Raw genomic sequence first — 14,939 nt, forward strand, 5'->3', positions numbered from 1 at the left:
ATATTTCAGGTACAAACGGAGGTCTCTAAGATGTAATAGTATATACTCTTACCTGGAAGTAATCCATTCTGAAATTTCTCTGAGAAAACTTAAGAATTGGATTGCAAATCTCAAAAGCACAAGCAGGTGCTATGCAGATTCTCTGGTTCTATCTTTGAGTATATTTACATCGGGCTGTCTTGAAGACAGTTTGGAAACTTCCATTAGTCTAGAATTCAGAGCCAAGATTGCTAGCTGTGGTGGACTACAGGCAGCATACTACACCTGTGCTAAAAGTCCTTCACTGCCTACCTGTTTGTTTCCAGTTAAGTTAGGTGCTGGTTTTGCCCCCACAAAGCCCTATATGTTCTAGAACATGGATACCTAAAATAGAACCTGCCAATATAATGCAATTATTTTCTCAGGTCCTTCAGCATGTACCTCCACCATGGCCACCTTCTGGTATGATACAGGCAGCTATGAAGGACAGGGCTTTTCAGTGTTAGTTTCCTGACTCTGGAATATCCTACTTCCTTCTATGTGCTTGACACCGTCAATGGCTGTCTTCCTACTATAACAAGACTTCATACTTCACCTGGCTTGTAAATGAGCAGTTGTCCCCACTTGCTTTCTGTTCAGATTATTATTTTAGTTAACTGCTGTCCATTTTCTACTTTATGGTGCTGATGCTTAACATTATGCTTAACTTGTTATTAATTTTTGTGTGGTTCTGATGGTTTTAATATGGGACTATATTGTAAATTCAGTTGTTTTATTAGACTATCTTGTGAAAAGCCTTGGACACATATTGAGAGTGAAATGGTATTTATGTCTTCCCTGAGCCTGGAGAAATGTATGGGCAAGGCTTTTTTTGAGCTGGAACGCCACAGAACGGCGTTCCGGCACCTCTAAAAAATACCCATGTGACTGGTGTTCTGGCACCTCTATAAATACCCATGTGACTGGTGTTTTGGCCATTTGGGGGGCATTTGGGCCTAAATCAGGACCGAAATGGCTCAAATTGGGCGGCTGCCGGGCGGGGGACGGTTCCAGGCCATTTCGGCCCCATTATGGGCTGTTTTGTCCATTTGGGGACAATTTAGGGCCCAAAATGGCCAGGATCGGACTGCTACTGGGCAGGAGAGGGTTCTGGGTGGGGAAGGGTTCTGGGCCATTTTGCAGCTGTTCTGGCCATTTTGGGCACCAAACGGCCTGGACTGGAGCAGAAATGGCCAGGATCCAGCCGCTGCCAGGTGGAGGGGGTCCCCTGCCTGGCAGCAGCCCGTTCAAAGCCATTTTGGCCCTGATCTGGGCCACTTCAGGGCCATTTTGGTCATTTGGGGCCAATCTAGGACCCAAAACGGCCCAGATTGGGGCCGAAATGGCCGGACGGGGCCACTGCCTGTTGGGGGTTCCACCGCCTAGCAGCATCATATTCCAGGCCATTTAGGCCCTGATTTGGGCCATCTTGGCACCCTTTCGGGCCCATTTAGGGCCCCAAAAGGCCAGGATTGGGGACAAAACAGCCAGGACCTGGCCACTGCCGGGTGGAGGAGGGTTCCTCTGCCCTGCAGTGGCCCATTCCAGGCTGCTTCTGCCCCAATCCAGGCCCCTTGGGGGGCATTTTGGGGCCATTTCAATCCCAAAACAGCCCAGATCAGGTCTCTGTCAGGTGAGGGAACACCCACCCACCAGACAGTGTTCCAATCCTGGCCATTTGGGCCCTTTTGACAATTTTTTGGCCCAATTCAGGCCCAAAATGGCCAGGATCGGGTCTGAAATGGCCAGTATCCATCACGAAAGGCCAGGATTGGGCCTCTGCCGCATGGGGAAAGAGTCCCCCACCTGGCAGCAGCCCAATTCTGGCCATTTTGGCCCCCTTTGGCCATGTTTAGCTCAGATCTGGCCTGAAGCAGCCAGGATCAGGCCTCTGCCCACTGGGGGAAGCCATGTCCAGCAACAGCCCACTCCTGACTATTTTGGCCCCCTTTTGGCCATTTGGGGCTTGGACTAGGCATGAAACAGCCAGGATTAGGCCTCTGCCACCTGGCAGCAGCCCAATCCTGGCCATTTTGGGCTCATTTTGGCCATTTTGGGCCCCATTTGGGGCCAAAATGGCCAAGATTGGGCCTCTGCTGGGCAGGGGAATACTCCTCTGCCCAGCAGCAACCCAATCCTAGACAGTTTGGGCCCCTTTTGGCCATTTGCGGCTCAATTCAGGGCCAAAATGGCCAGGATTGGAGCCAAAAACACTCAGCAGGATCAGGCCCAAAGTGGCCAGGATTGGCTCTGCCGGGCGGGGGGACACTGGCCAGTTTCAGGCCAGTGCTGTGTGAGGGAGTGATCTCTCATGCAGCAGCAGCCCATTCCAGGCCAATTTGGGCCCATTTTGGCCCACTTTGGGCCCAAGATGGCCTGTATTGGAACCTAAATGGCCAGGTTCAGGCTGCTGCTGGGTGGGGGCCACCTGTTCTAGGCTGATCCAGGCCATTTTGGGCCCGGTTTTGCCCATGGCCTGTATTGGCCCTAAACAGCCCAGATCTGGCCACTGCCAGGCAGGGGGGTGCTCCCCCACGGTGGAGCAGCCCATTCCACACTGATATTAGTCTTATCCGGGCTGAATCTGGCCCTGCCATGGAGCGCGGGAGTGCTTCTTGGGCGGCCACGGCCTGTGTGATGATGTCACTGTGTGATGATGTCATCGCGCAGTTCTGGGAGCATGCATACGCATGTAGTGAGAAGCGCACCATCTCCTCCTGGGAGTTGCCTTACCTATCTCCCCAGAAAAAAACCCTCTTCCCTTAACCCCTCAGCGCCTTCTTACTGGCATCAATGTCTGTGCAGCAATTACCCGAGTTGATTTTGCTGTCATTTTTTAAACTTGTTGGCAAGGCATGCCAAACTCTCTCTATTTCCTACAGTTCTGCCTACAATAACAGTACATTCTGCCTGCCCGGTTACTTTTGTTTTACCTTGCTCACACACTTAGAGGGTTTATTTTTCAGCTAGGGAAAGAAGTGGTAAGTTTCACAAATCCATGGAGTAGACACTCATAAGCAAGAAAGAAAAGTAATTAAGTAACAAACCTGTAAACCTGCAATATCAATCTTTTCTCGAACACTGAATTTCTGGCCTATCAACCGTAGCTTAGGTACACAGTACAATACCATGCTGTTAAACTGCAATAGACAAAAAATCCTAGTCATGAGACATGTTCAGAAAATACATTAAATATTTAGTCACAAAGCAGCATGACTTATAAAAATTCCAAGGTTACAAAATTCAGTTATACTCATCAGTTTAATATGGTTCATACTTTCAAGTGCTCTGCAAATCTGGTAGAAGTTGGAAATAGCTGGTATTATTCTTTTATTTTTATTTTTGCAAATGATGAAGGAAATTTATTGGGACTGGAGTTTTCTGTGTACTTTCCTCCTATGGCAATTACCTTTTCAAAAAGCTAGTGGTGCAATAGGGAAATGGTGGCCATGAGGGACTGACAACAAGAAAATAGCACCACTCTGGATGGGACACTTGAAAATGTATCCTTTCATGTCCAGATAGTATGATGACACACTTGGTCTGTGCTCTTCCCAAAAAAGATCAGAACAAAGCCACCTTTAAAAATGTGCTGCCATGCTATCTTACATCACTATCCATCACTATCCATCCACACTCCAAATGGTGTCAAGGTAGCCTATTCTTTGTGGTATAAAAGGGCATGTCTGGCTGCGGACACTCCTCCCTAGTACCTATGCTTATCAAATCCCTAGGATCTATCTTCTCTCAATTGCATCATTTGATTATATCTTCTGGCTATATTTACTTAAGCTAGGATTGTATTCAGATTCTAATGCTCACATGCATACACTTCTTTAGGCCTATGTCTTCCAGTCACATGCCTATGTCTGTCAGTCTGATAAAGAAGAACAAAGGGGCCAGCCCCGGTAACAACAAGCAAAACAAAAGAGGAACCTTCCACCAGAGGCTAATTAGTCACGAATGTGGCATATACAAGCTTATAAAAATTCTCAAAGAATATAACAAGGCAGGTACACCAATGGTATGTCTAACAAAACATGAGCTTTATCTCTTAATTACAAAATTCAGTCTTTTGCAACATAAACTTAATCTCTTTATACAACAATGTTGTCTCATGCGTAAATTGCAAAATCTAAAGGAGAGTTCCCCCGAGGGAGGGGGGACCGGGAGGGTTGAAGCAAACCGAGAATGTCCATTAATAAATACTTATAAGGGCGCACAGTCCCAGTTCTTATGGACCATCCCTCGTGTATGCAGACGTGTAGTTTCAGGTTAGCCCGAAGAGACGTTGTTGGCCAGATGATGCAGTCAACTTTTCGTTCAAAACTTCCTCAGGGGCAACCGTCTGGACTACTGTACAAGATAAATCATATGCACCTAACAATCATTCCTTCATTTATCACACAACAGATTTTCCAAAAGCACTTCTCACATAACTGGAACAGCAACAGACTCTTACCCATACGTGCAAGCTTTAGGCTTCTCAACCTGCTCCCAATTCTGACGCCGATGCTATCTGACGTACTCCAAGAAGGGCTGATCTACCTAAATGTGAATCTCATCTAACAAAACTGTAACAGCTGTGTCCAAACCACCCCTGTAAAGTTAATCCAGAAAACACTTAAGAGCAATCTCGTTGTTAAGACCCTTAGGAGCCAAGGTGTCAAGGGTGTGGATCCAAAAGTCTTCCTTACGTAACAGTTCCTTTTGCAAGCCCTCACCTTTACTGGCCTGGAACAGCCCGATGCCTCTGATGGCCTCTGCATCATGATTGTGTTCCAAAAAATGAAGAGTGAGGGGAGCCTCCAGCACCTTATTGCGAGTCCTAGATACATGCTCTAAAATACGAACTCTAAGTGGTCTAATCGTGCTGCCTATGTAAACCTTATTACAAGGGCATAAAATCAAATATACAATTCCAGCTGTCTGGCATGTAATGAAAAATTGTAGCCTGATAGGTCTCTTCATTCCAGGTACTTGAACCATATCCCCTTTCATGATGTATTTACATGCTGCACAATGACCGCAGCTATAAGTTCCTACAGGGACTTGATGACCGCTAGCGGGAGCTATATGAGTTTTTAAAGCCGAATGCACTACCAAATCCTTGATACTAGTTGTTTTCCTAAATCCTATCAGTGGGCTTTTCTCACAACCCGGAATGTCATTAATTAATGACCAATGTTTCTGGACAATCCTGCTGATCTGTTTAGAAAATGGAGTGTAGTCAATGGCCCATCTGAAAGCTTCCCTCTGTCCTCGCTCCGTCCTGAGTAACAGATCCTCCCTTGATCTTAATAATGCCCTGGATTCTGCCCTATGAATAATATTCGGGGCGTAGCCTCTGCTGCGAAAGGCGGCCAGCATGGAAAGGCTCTCTCGTCTGTAGTCATTGTAACTTGAAGAGTTCCTCCTCAACAGCAATAATTGACCATATGGGATATTTTGCTTTAATTGTGGTGGATGGAAAGACTGATATGCCAGATATGAATTACGATCAGTGGCTTTATGAAACGGTCTAACACTCAAGCTGTTCTCACTATTTTTATACACCGTGACATCTAAGTAATCTATACTGGTGGATGCCACCCTCCACGTGAATCTAATATTGGGATCACGGGTGTTAAGCCATTCACAAAAGCTATTGGCACTGTCTCCATCGTAATACAAAAAAAATAAATCGTCAATATAGCGACAAAATTTGCCTATTTTCAATCTATACGGGTTCGCCTCTCCCCTAATATGAATAGCCTCCCATTTGGCCATAAAAAGATTTGCCACACTCGGTGCTGCCACGCACCCCATGGCCACCCCTTTTGTTTGTAAATAAAAGTCATCCAGGAACTGAAAAAAGTTATGTTCCAGCATTAAATCCACTAGCTGAAGCAAAAATCCTGTAGGTGGGTCATTAGTCTCCCTTAGTTGTAAGTTATGCTCTATGACGATCCGAGCTTCATCTAAGGGGATGGATGTGTACAAGGAGGCCACGTCCATGGTAATAAGGACGTGGCTGTCTTCTATTGCCATTCCCTCAATTATTTTTATAAACATACCCGTATCCCTAATATAAGAAGGAATCTTAAACACCTCTGGCTGCAAAAACGAATCAATGAAAATAGACAAGGGTTTAAGAATGGACCCACACCCTGAAATAATGGGACGGCCTGGTGGTGGTGACACATCCTTGTGTATTTTTGGTAAATGATAGAAAACTGGAATGCATGGTGTCTGGACTGTGAGTGCCATCCTCAAATCCTCACTAATGTCCCCCATTGCGCTAGCCTCATTAAGAACTGTCTTAATGATATTCTGAATATGCGCTGTAGGGTCGCCTGCCAATTTGCGGTAACTGCTCTCATCTTGCAGTTGTCTAAGGGCCTCATTAACATATGTATGACGATCCATTATTACAATTCCTCCCCCTTTGTCCGCTGGCTTGATGACAATGGAGGGGTCAACAGATAACCCATGCAATGCATTCCTTTCCGCCCTACTCAAATTATTCCATTGGTTGCAGCCTTTGGTTTCCATAGTAGACAAGTCCCGCAGGACCATGCGTTCAAAAGTGTCTATTCTATGATCACTCACATTAGGGATAAAGGACGATTTTTTCTTAAGTTTTTTGGGGATCAGGTCTGTGGCAGGACTCAGCTGTTTCCCAGTTTCTGCAAAGTATTTTCTCAATTTTATCAACCTAGTGAGTTTATAGGTATCTATCCTCGTCTGAAAGGAATTGTAACGGGGTGTGGGGACATAACCTAAGCCCATATTCAACACCCTCTCCTCTATGGGTGTGAGAAACCGTGAGGAGATATTAAACACTAGACTTTGTTTTTGCGCTTCTAGTAGGGGCGGCAGCGGTCTCTGCCTAAAAAATCCTGCTGACTTAAAGGCACAGTTCTGTTTCTTAAGTATCGGCTGCTGGTGCCTTCATCCCCCGAGCTCTCGTCCCCCGAAGGTTCTGATGTCTCAAGGTCAGATATAGTTTCCAGTGGCTTAGATCACGAGACTCTCTTCTTTCTAAGTTCCTGTTGGTTCTGATCCCACCAAAGATACACCCTACCTGAAGAATAATCCGCGCTGTCCCTGTGAAACTTTCTAATCTTTACCTCCTTAGTTTTTTTCTCAAAGGCAGCCACCTCCTCCCCTATTTCCTTCAGACGAGTTTGAAAGGCGTCTGCAGGGAGCGCGGTTTGAATGGAATTGCTCACCCGCTCCACTTCCTTTGTTAGAGTCTCAACTTCTTGTTTGCAGCGTTTAAGCTACACTTATTTAGGATAGCTGCCCATTGTGATTTAAATGTGTCATCCTCTGCAAACATTCCCGGCGGCTTTTGCATACGTAAGCCCCTAGGAATGTGCTGCACCGTGTGGTAATCAAATAAAGTGTTGGCATGTAATGAAAACTTAATTAATTTCAACTTAATAAATTTAAGCGGGTCCCAGTCTCCCCGTTCCTGTGGAGCCTCTTGGTTCATAATTGAGGACATGCCTGCCAAAATCTCTTCCTGTTGTTCTAAAGAGAATGCTAATACATCTTGGAAAGTGTATTACATAGGCAGCACGATTAGACCACTTAGAGTTCGTATTTTAGAGCATGTATCTAGGACTCGCAATAAGGTGCTGGAGGCTCCCCTCACTCTTCATTTTTTGGAACACAATCATGATGCAGAGGCCATCAGAGGCATCGGGCTGTTCCAGGCCAGTAAAGGTGAGGGCTTGCAAAAGGAACTGTTACGTAAGGAAGACTTTTGGATCCACACCCTTGACACCTTGGCTCCTAAGGGTCTTAACAACGAGATTGCTCTTAAGTGTTTTCTGGATTAACTTTACAGGGGTGGTTTGGACACAGCTGTTACAGTTTTGTTAGATGAGATTCACATTTAGGTAGATCAGCCCTTCTTGGAGTACGTCAGATAGCATCGGCGTCAGAATTGGGAGCAGGTTGAGAAGCCTAAAGCTTGCACGTATGGGTAAGAGTCTGTTGCTGTTCCAGTTATGTGGGAAGTGCTTTTGGAAAATCTGTTGTGTGATAAATGAAGGAATGATTGTTAGGTGCATATGATTTATCTTGTACAGTAGTCCAGACGGTTGCCCCTGAGGAAGTTTTGAACGAAAAGTTGACTGCATCATCTGGCCAACAACGTCTCTTCGGGCTAACCTGAAACTACACGTCTGCATACACGAGGGATGGTCCATAAGAACTGGGACTGTGCGCCCTTATAAGTATTTATTAATGGACATTCTCGGTTTGCTTCAACCCTCCCGGTCCCCCCTCCCTCGGGGGAACTCTCCTTTAGATTTTGCAATTTACGCATGAGACAACATTGTTGTATAAAGAGATTAAGTTTATGTTGCAAAAGACTGAATTTTGTAATTAAGAGATAAAGCTCATGTTTTGTTAGACATACCATTGGTGTACCTGCCTTGTTATATTCTTTGAGAATTTTTATAAGCTTGTATATGCCACATTCGTGACTAATTAGCCTCTGGTGGAAGGTTCCTCTTTTGTTTTGTTTGTCTGTCAGTCAGCATGAGGGATTCACATGAGTGTGTACATAACTAAAAATTCATTCAAATATATCTCTTTAATTACACTGCTAATTAATTTGCTGTTAGCAAGAAGCACAAAGAGCAGTGATTGTAGATAAAAGTTTGGGACTAACAACTATACCCATGTTGTATAACACTACTTGTGCATGATCAATTCATGCCATATCAGGAAAATGTCATGGAAGTGTTTTTTAGCAACAACTTCCCCCGTACTCTATTTAGCATGATAAGAATGGAGAAAATCTGGTTAAGCCAGTAGTGGCCTCACAAAAGAAAGAAACTATGTATGTACACTTCTCCAGAGAACTATACCAAAGGTCAGTATAACCAATGGCTGGATGCACTCTTAGATTTCCAAAATTGTGTGCCTCACATAGTTCAGAAGCAAAGCATGTGATTTCCAAAGAAAAGGTATTCTCTATTGTGGGCCATATTACTGAGTTTTAGGCACCTGTTGAAAACATCATTTATCTGGCCTTTGGTGGTATTTAAGTTTGTCTTCTGATGATCCTTGATTGATTTTGCTGCTGCTACTTAGACGGTGGATTTTATTACTAGACTACCAGTCTGGTATAGTGTTTAGAACACTGGACAAGAGAGACCTGGTTCCAATCCCCACTCAGTGATGAAGCTCCAGTTCCTGTCTCATAGCCTAACCCACCACACAAGCTTGTTGCAAGGATAAGTGGAAGAATGGAGAACCATGTATATTGCCCTAAGTTTCTCAGAGAAAGGATGGGATGAAACCATAATAGACAGTTTTATTTGTTTGGGGAGAGACTGCTACCACTTGTTCTGCTCCTCCACTCCAGCCCTGGAAGCCTAAAAGGAAGCTGCCTCTAGGAAAATCAAAAAGAGTCCAGTAGCACCTTTAAGACTAACCAATTTTATTGTAGCATAAGCTTTCGAGAATCAAGTTCTCTTTGTCAGATGCATGATACAGAGATTCTCAAAAGCTTATGCTACAATAAAATTGGTTAGTCTTAAAGGTGCTACAGGGCTCTTTTTGATTTTGCTACCACAGACTAACACGGCTAACTCCTCTGCATCTATGCCTCTAGGAAGGAGTTGTTACCTGCTGAGGGCAGAGCTTTTACCATCTGCTGCTCCTTTCCTCCCTTCAGATGACAGGTAGACTTATTCTATTTGATAGGTTATTGTTTTAATATTGTAAGCTGCTTTAAGTACAAACTGAGAGGAGAAAGCAGCATAAAAATATCCAAAAAGACAGACAGACAGACCTATTCTGGTTTTATTGTATTTTCAGAATTGTTGTACAGTGCTTAGGGAATCCTATGAGTTAGTAGGTGGGGTATAAACACTTGAAATACAAATATTTAAATAATAAATAATCAGCTTTGGCAAACAGATCTTCAGCCTAGGCAGTTCACAACAATTCACAATAATTTAAACGACTGGTGTCCACTATCAAGTTAATATAGAGCTTGTTTAGAACTTGGTAGCCTTAACCCCAAGGGTAGACTAATGAAAAAAATAGCTCTAAAATCCCCACACAATTTCAAGGACCAGCAAGGAAGAATGTGGAAAGAGCTGCTTGGTTAGAACTGTGGAAGTGATCCTGGCTTTGCCGGAGAGAATTTTGTCCAAGAGCAAGAAGACAATGCATCTACACTTCAGTCCAAAAAACCCAAATGTCTTACCAGAAATAGATATCTATCTTGAGCTGTGCCATTCTTTGCTGACAGTTTCTGAATATGCCCTTCTTTAATCAATTCATTGGCTGGGTTAACAATATCCTCTTCTCCTCCAAGCCGTTCATATACTTCCAACAGCTTATGCATCTTTTCCTACAAACATAAAAGAAAACACTAATTCAGCTATCGGCTAGCCCTTATCTATTTGAAATAAATCCAGTTACTCCTTTTCTATTATAGCTGTACACTAATGGGGGGGGGGAAACCATGAAAACAAAGAGCATTAGTTATTGAAGAATGCACCCAAACAACATCCAAACAAATTCCAACAAAACAGGCAGCAGCTTTATTCCTTGGAATCATAGAAGAGAGAATTAAAGTTTAGCTCTCATCATTACTGCATATAAGCTAAGTGATTTACACATCACAGAGATCTGATATCCACAGTTTATTCTAAATAAGTAGAGGATGCCCTATAAACATCTGAGCTCTGTGAATTCATTCCAATGACATCTGTAAAACTTCTCTCAGCAATTACATGAGAGGGTACAGAATTAGTTCAAGGTAATTTCCCTTCTCAAGCATGTATACCACCACTTGTCTTCACCCAAGTCCCAGCAATGTTAGCAGTATAGTTGTGGAGCAGTTTGAATGCAGGATTGGGAGACAACAACAGGCACAGGCTAGATCCATTGCCTCCCCGAGCACCACTGCCCGTTGGGAGCAAGACAAATCCCATCAGCACTGCCTATGCTTTATGGTTTGGCTTCAGTCCTGGTGGTGATGGTGCAGGTCCAGGAGATGACTATCGTATTGAAGTCTAGGTACTGAATCATAGCTCTCTGATGTAACCAATGGGAATGACAATCCATGGAAACAACATCTCAGTTTATGCCTAATTAATTCCAGCGCTATTGTGCAAACTTTTGATATTCCACTAAAGTAAATCAAAATGGCCACACAATCATATACTAGTTTCACATTGACTCAAATTTAGTTTATAATTCATTCTAACCTCAAGTTTTTCTCAGCACTGACACTTATTTTTATTTTCTATTTGTCAACTGGTATTCTGTACAGAAGTACACTGCCTAGAATTTTTATAACTAGATTGAAATTCTTTCCTCTAAATACTGTGTCGACTGTAAATCTAGCCTTTATACAAAGCATTAACAAAACCTAACAAACCAAAGTTATAACATGCCCCTGAAAAGTACTACTGATTACTTTTATCAACTTAATATCAGTACACTAATAAAGAATGATGACGTGTGTTTAACAGAGAGAACCTTTCAAAAATGTATTTCATTCTAGTCAAGCCTGGTTCAGGTATAGGTATGCACTTAAGAAGCCCTGAGCAATTAGTTAGCTTTCCAATCTATTTTTTATATATGTGTCTTGACTGACTCATCATTGCCCAGCCCAAACCCCTGGACCTAGAAACATGAAATTTGGGGAGAACATTCCTTTCATGATGTAAACACCAACTAAGAAGGGATTTTAAGAAATTCACCCCCTAAGGGGGTAAAAAGGGGTAAAATGTGTTTTCCCATAGGGATACAGCTTCCCTGTGTGGTGGGCAGGCTGCTGCCTGCTCCCCCCCCCCCCCACTGCCAACTCGGACACTCTTCCCTGATTGGGCCAGACTTTCAAGGTCATTTGCATATGCAGCCTGATTGGTCATCACCCCAACATTCTAAACAGTATGCAGTTGCTGTTGGTAGTCATTGAATGTGTCCTGAGGTAAAATACACTTCCCAGTCTTCCCCTCTAGGGTTGCCAATCTCCCTGTGGGGCCTGGCTTTCCAGTGTGGCTGGCAGGCTCCTGCCTGCTCACACCCCCTCCCTGATTGGTCAGCTGTGGAACTCTGTGTTCTGAGGTAAAAATCAGGTCAAGGAAACTGCAGACAGTTGAAGAAAGACAGTACAAAACTCCTGAATATGGATTTTATACAAAAGTCAGTATGGCAACTGATTTTTTAAATGTTCATGGGGAGATAATGCATAACCTTTCTAGGGGCCATTTCAATGTGAATCTCTCACATGAACCTGGCAAAGTGCCCACCACACCACCCCTCCCTCAGTCCAACTCCACTTCACACCTCTCTCAGCCATCACCTCTAACTGCTGCCAAGAAGCCTCCTGGCAGACATCATGCAAGATACACCGATGCTAAAAGAAGGAAGCAACCGCAAGAACCCGGGTGGACAACCACGTCTAAGGGAACAATGTACCATTAAAGAATCTCTTCAAAATTATAATATGTGAAACGTTCTTAAAGTGGCGCAGTGCATATAAGGCAATAAATATTTTTTACAATTTCATACTTAATTTACACCAATTTACAAAGTGACTATAAGACACAAAGTCCGACCAATAATGGGAGTACTATTGGCTCCCGCAAAGTGCTGAAAGTTCAATAGGGGATTGCCAATAAAGTCCACGCTGAAATGTGCAAAATAGTTGCTATTTGATTGTAGATATTTGAGTTGTTGTTTTCATTTTTCTTGACAGATGGAACAAGGAGATGATACAACTTGAAGGACTAAGGACCCGACAAGGAACCGGTTATTATAAACACTTGTTTCCAGACTGCATCAGGGGTCATCAGACCTCCTCCCCATGCATTTTCAAAGCTGTAATAAAATGCATTGGTTCAATACAATACGAGTAACTCTTTTTTCTTAATACACAACTTATCAAAAATTAACTCATCAACACTGCCACTTAGGCAATCTCAGGCGGCATACGACGCACCCCTCTATACTTGGCTGTGCACAAATAATTAGCGCAGAAAGCCAACATTTAAATGGCTCTTAGAGGAGCCACCCACCCACCCCCGAGAAAACCCTTACCGCATTTAAAGTTATACAGTTCCAAGATGTACAGTCATAAATGATACAGATCAACGACCAAAATACATTACTGATTAATCCAAACCAAAAATATAGCGGTTACAAAACACACCAGCAAGATACACAATATATCTATAAGAAACAAGATAAATTTAATTCATGGTTTAACCCTAGTGGATGCATACTCTTCAATAAATGGATCCATTTAGCTTCCCACTGTTGTAATGTTAAAGAGACCTTGGAAGCAGTACCTCCAGAAGCCACCTGCAAAACCGTGTATATTTATTTATACATATTTGACAATATATCGTATATTTAAAGTCAGACTACTTGTGATTCCATTCTATAAAGTGGTCAACTAAAGGGGCATCCTCTCCCCTGTTCTTTATTCTCGAAATATGTTCAAGGATACGTACCTTGACCAGGCGGGTAGTGTTCCCCGCATATAGCTTCTTACATGGGCATATGATCAAATAGACCACAGCCCTTGTCTGGCAAGTCGAGAATGAATGTAACTTTATGGTGTTTTTACCCTCATTAACAATGACTTCCTTGCCTGAAAGGGACAGTCTACAAACTCTACACCTGCCACAGGGAAAATGTCCCACTGTGATAGGGGGATGCTCCAAGGCGACTCGTTGGTCAGAGTGCACTAGCAAGTCCTTTAAACTGCGTGTTTTCCTGAATCCAATAATGGGGGGTTTCTCACAGCCAGGCAGATCCTGTACAATATGCAAGTACCTATAAACAATCTTTTTGATATTATTAGACAAGGGAGTGAACTCCAACACCCATCGTATTCTTGAATCAGGCACACAGTCTTTCTGCTTAAACAGACCCTCCCTCATTATACTATCAGCTCTGGCTTGGGACTGCCGCAAAATCTGGGCTGGATAACCCCTATTGAGAAAGGACTGGTGCAACACTTGACTCTCCCTCCGGTAATCCTGTGGATTTGTGGAGTTGCGTTTAAGACGCAAGAATTGTCCAAAGGGGATACTACCTCTAAGAGTTCTTGGATGAAAGGATCCATACTCAAGATAGGTGTTACGGTTAGTGGATTTTTTTAAAGGGTTTGACACTTATACAATTGTCATTAGTGCGAAATACAGACACATCCAAGAAGTTAACTGAATATCTACTGGCTTCCCATGAATACTGTATATTTTGGTCCACAGAATTTAGCCAGTTATCAAAATCATTTACAAGTTCTGGACCTTCCTGAATAATAAAGAGGTCGTCAATAAAACGCTGGAAAACAATGATTTTATCATAGAAGGGGTTGCAAGCAGGATCAAAAACGAATACACTCTCCAAATGTGCCATATAAAGGTGGGCAACACTTGGGGCTCATTGTTTGGGATGAGAGCTCATCATGCAAGATACACCGATGCTAAAAGAAGAAAGCAACTTAAGAAATATGGCAAAGAAATATGCACATCCTACTCCTGCGGTGCACTGAGCAGCAGTGGCCAAGTACCAGCAAGATCAACCCGAGGTGCACAGAGTGGCAGTGTCTCTATGAGCAAAACAATCCTGGAAGACGAGTAAAGAAGCGCTCACTTCCATGGAAGGTCAAGGCTCACTCAGGCATGGCACATGATCCTTCGCTACCTTCAAGCTGCCTCTTAACCTCATCCGTGCAGAAACACCCCTGTTCAGCATCTCAAAACAAAGCAACAAGGCCCAAGTGCTGTGGAACTGTAAGCTCATTGTTTGGGATGAGAGCACCGTGGTGCACAAGGGGTGTTTTGAGGCACTGAGCATAACCCTCAAAAATGCCAGGGGCAACAAGAGAGTGATGGGGGGAGTCACCATGCTGCTGGCTGCAGACTTCTGGCAGACTCTGCCAGTAG

The 14,939-nt window shown here is 43.5% G+C and overlaps 1 protein-coding gene across 2 annotated transcripts in view; it reads right to left on the reverse strand.

Annotated features, from left to right (window-relative positions):
- FGD3 (FYVE, RhoGEF and PH domain containing 3) overlaps positions 1-14,939 on the reverse strand; it is a 167,474-nt gene that overhangs the window by 27,209 nt on the left and 125,326 nt on the right. For both annotated transcript variants that reach the window (XM_054978320.1, XM_054978321.1), the window contains exons 10-11: positions 10,235-10,381; positions 3,066-3,158 (exon numbers count right to left, since the gene is read on the reverse strand). In XM_054978320.1, coding sequence (XP_054834295.1) covers positions 3,066-3,158; positions 10,235-10,381 — 240 coding nt within the window. The remainder of the gene's footprint in view (positions 1-3,065; positions 3,159-10,234; positions 10,382-14,939) is intronic.

Source organism: Eublepharis macularius, chromosome 4, assembly GCF_028583425.1.
Source record: "Eublepharis macularius isolate TG4126 chromosome 4, MPM_Emac_v1.0, whole genome shotgun sequence".
Taxonomy (NCBI): Eukaryota; Metazoa; Chordata; class Lepidosauria; order Squamata; family Eublepharidae; genus Eublepharis; species Eublepharis macularius.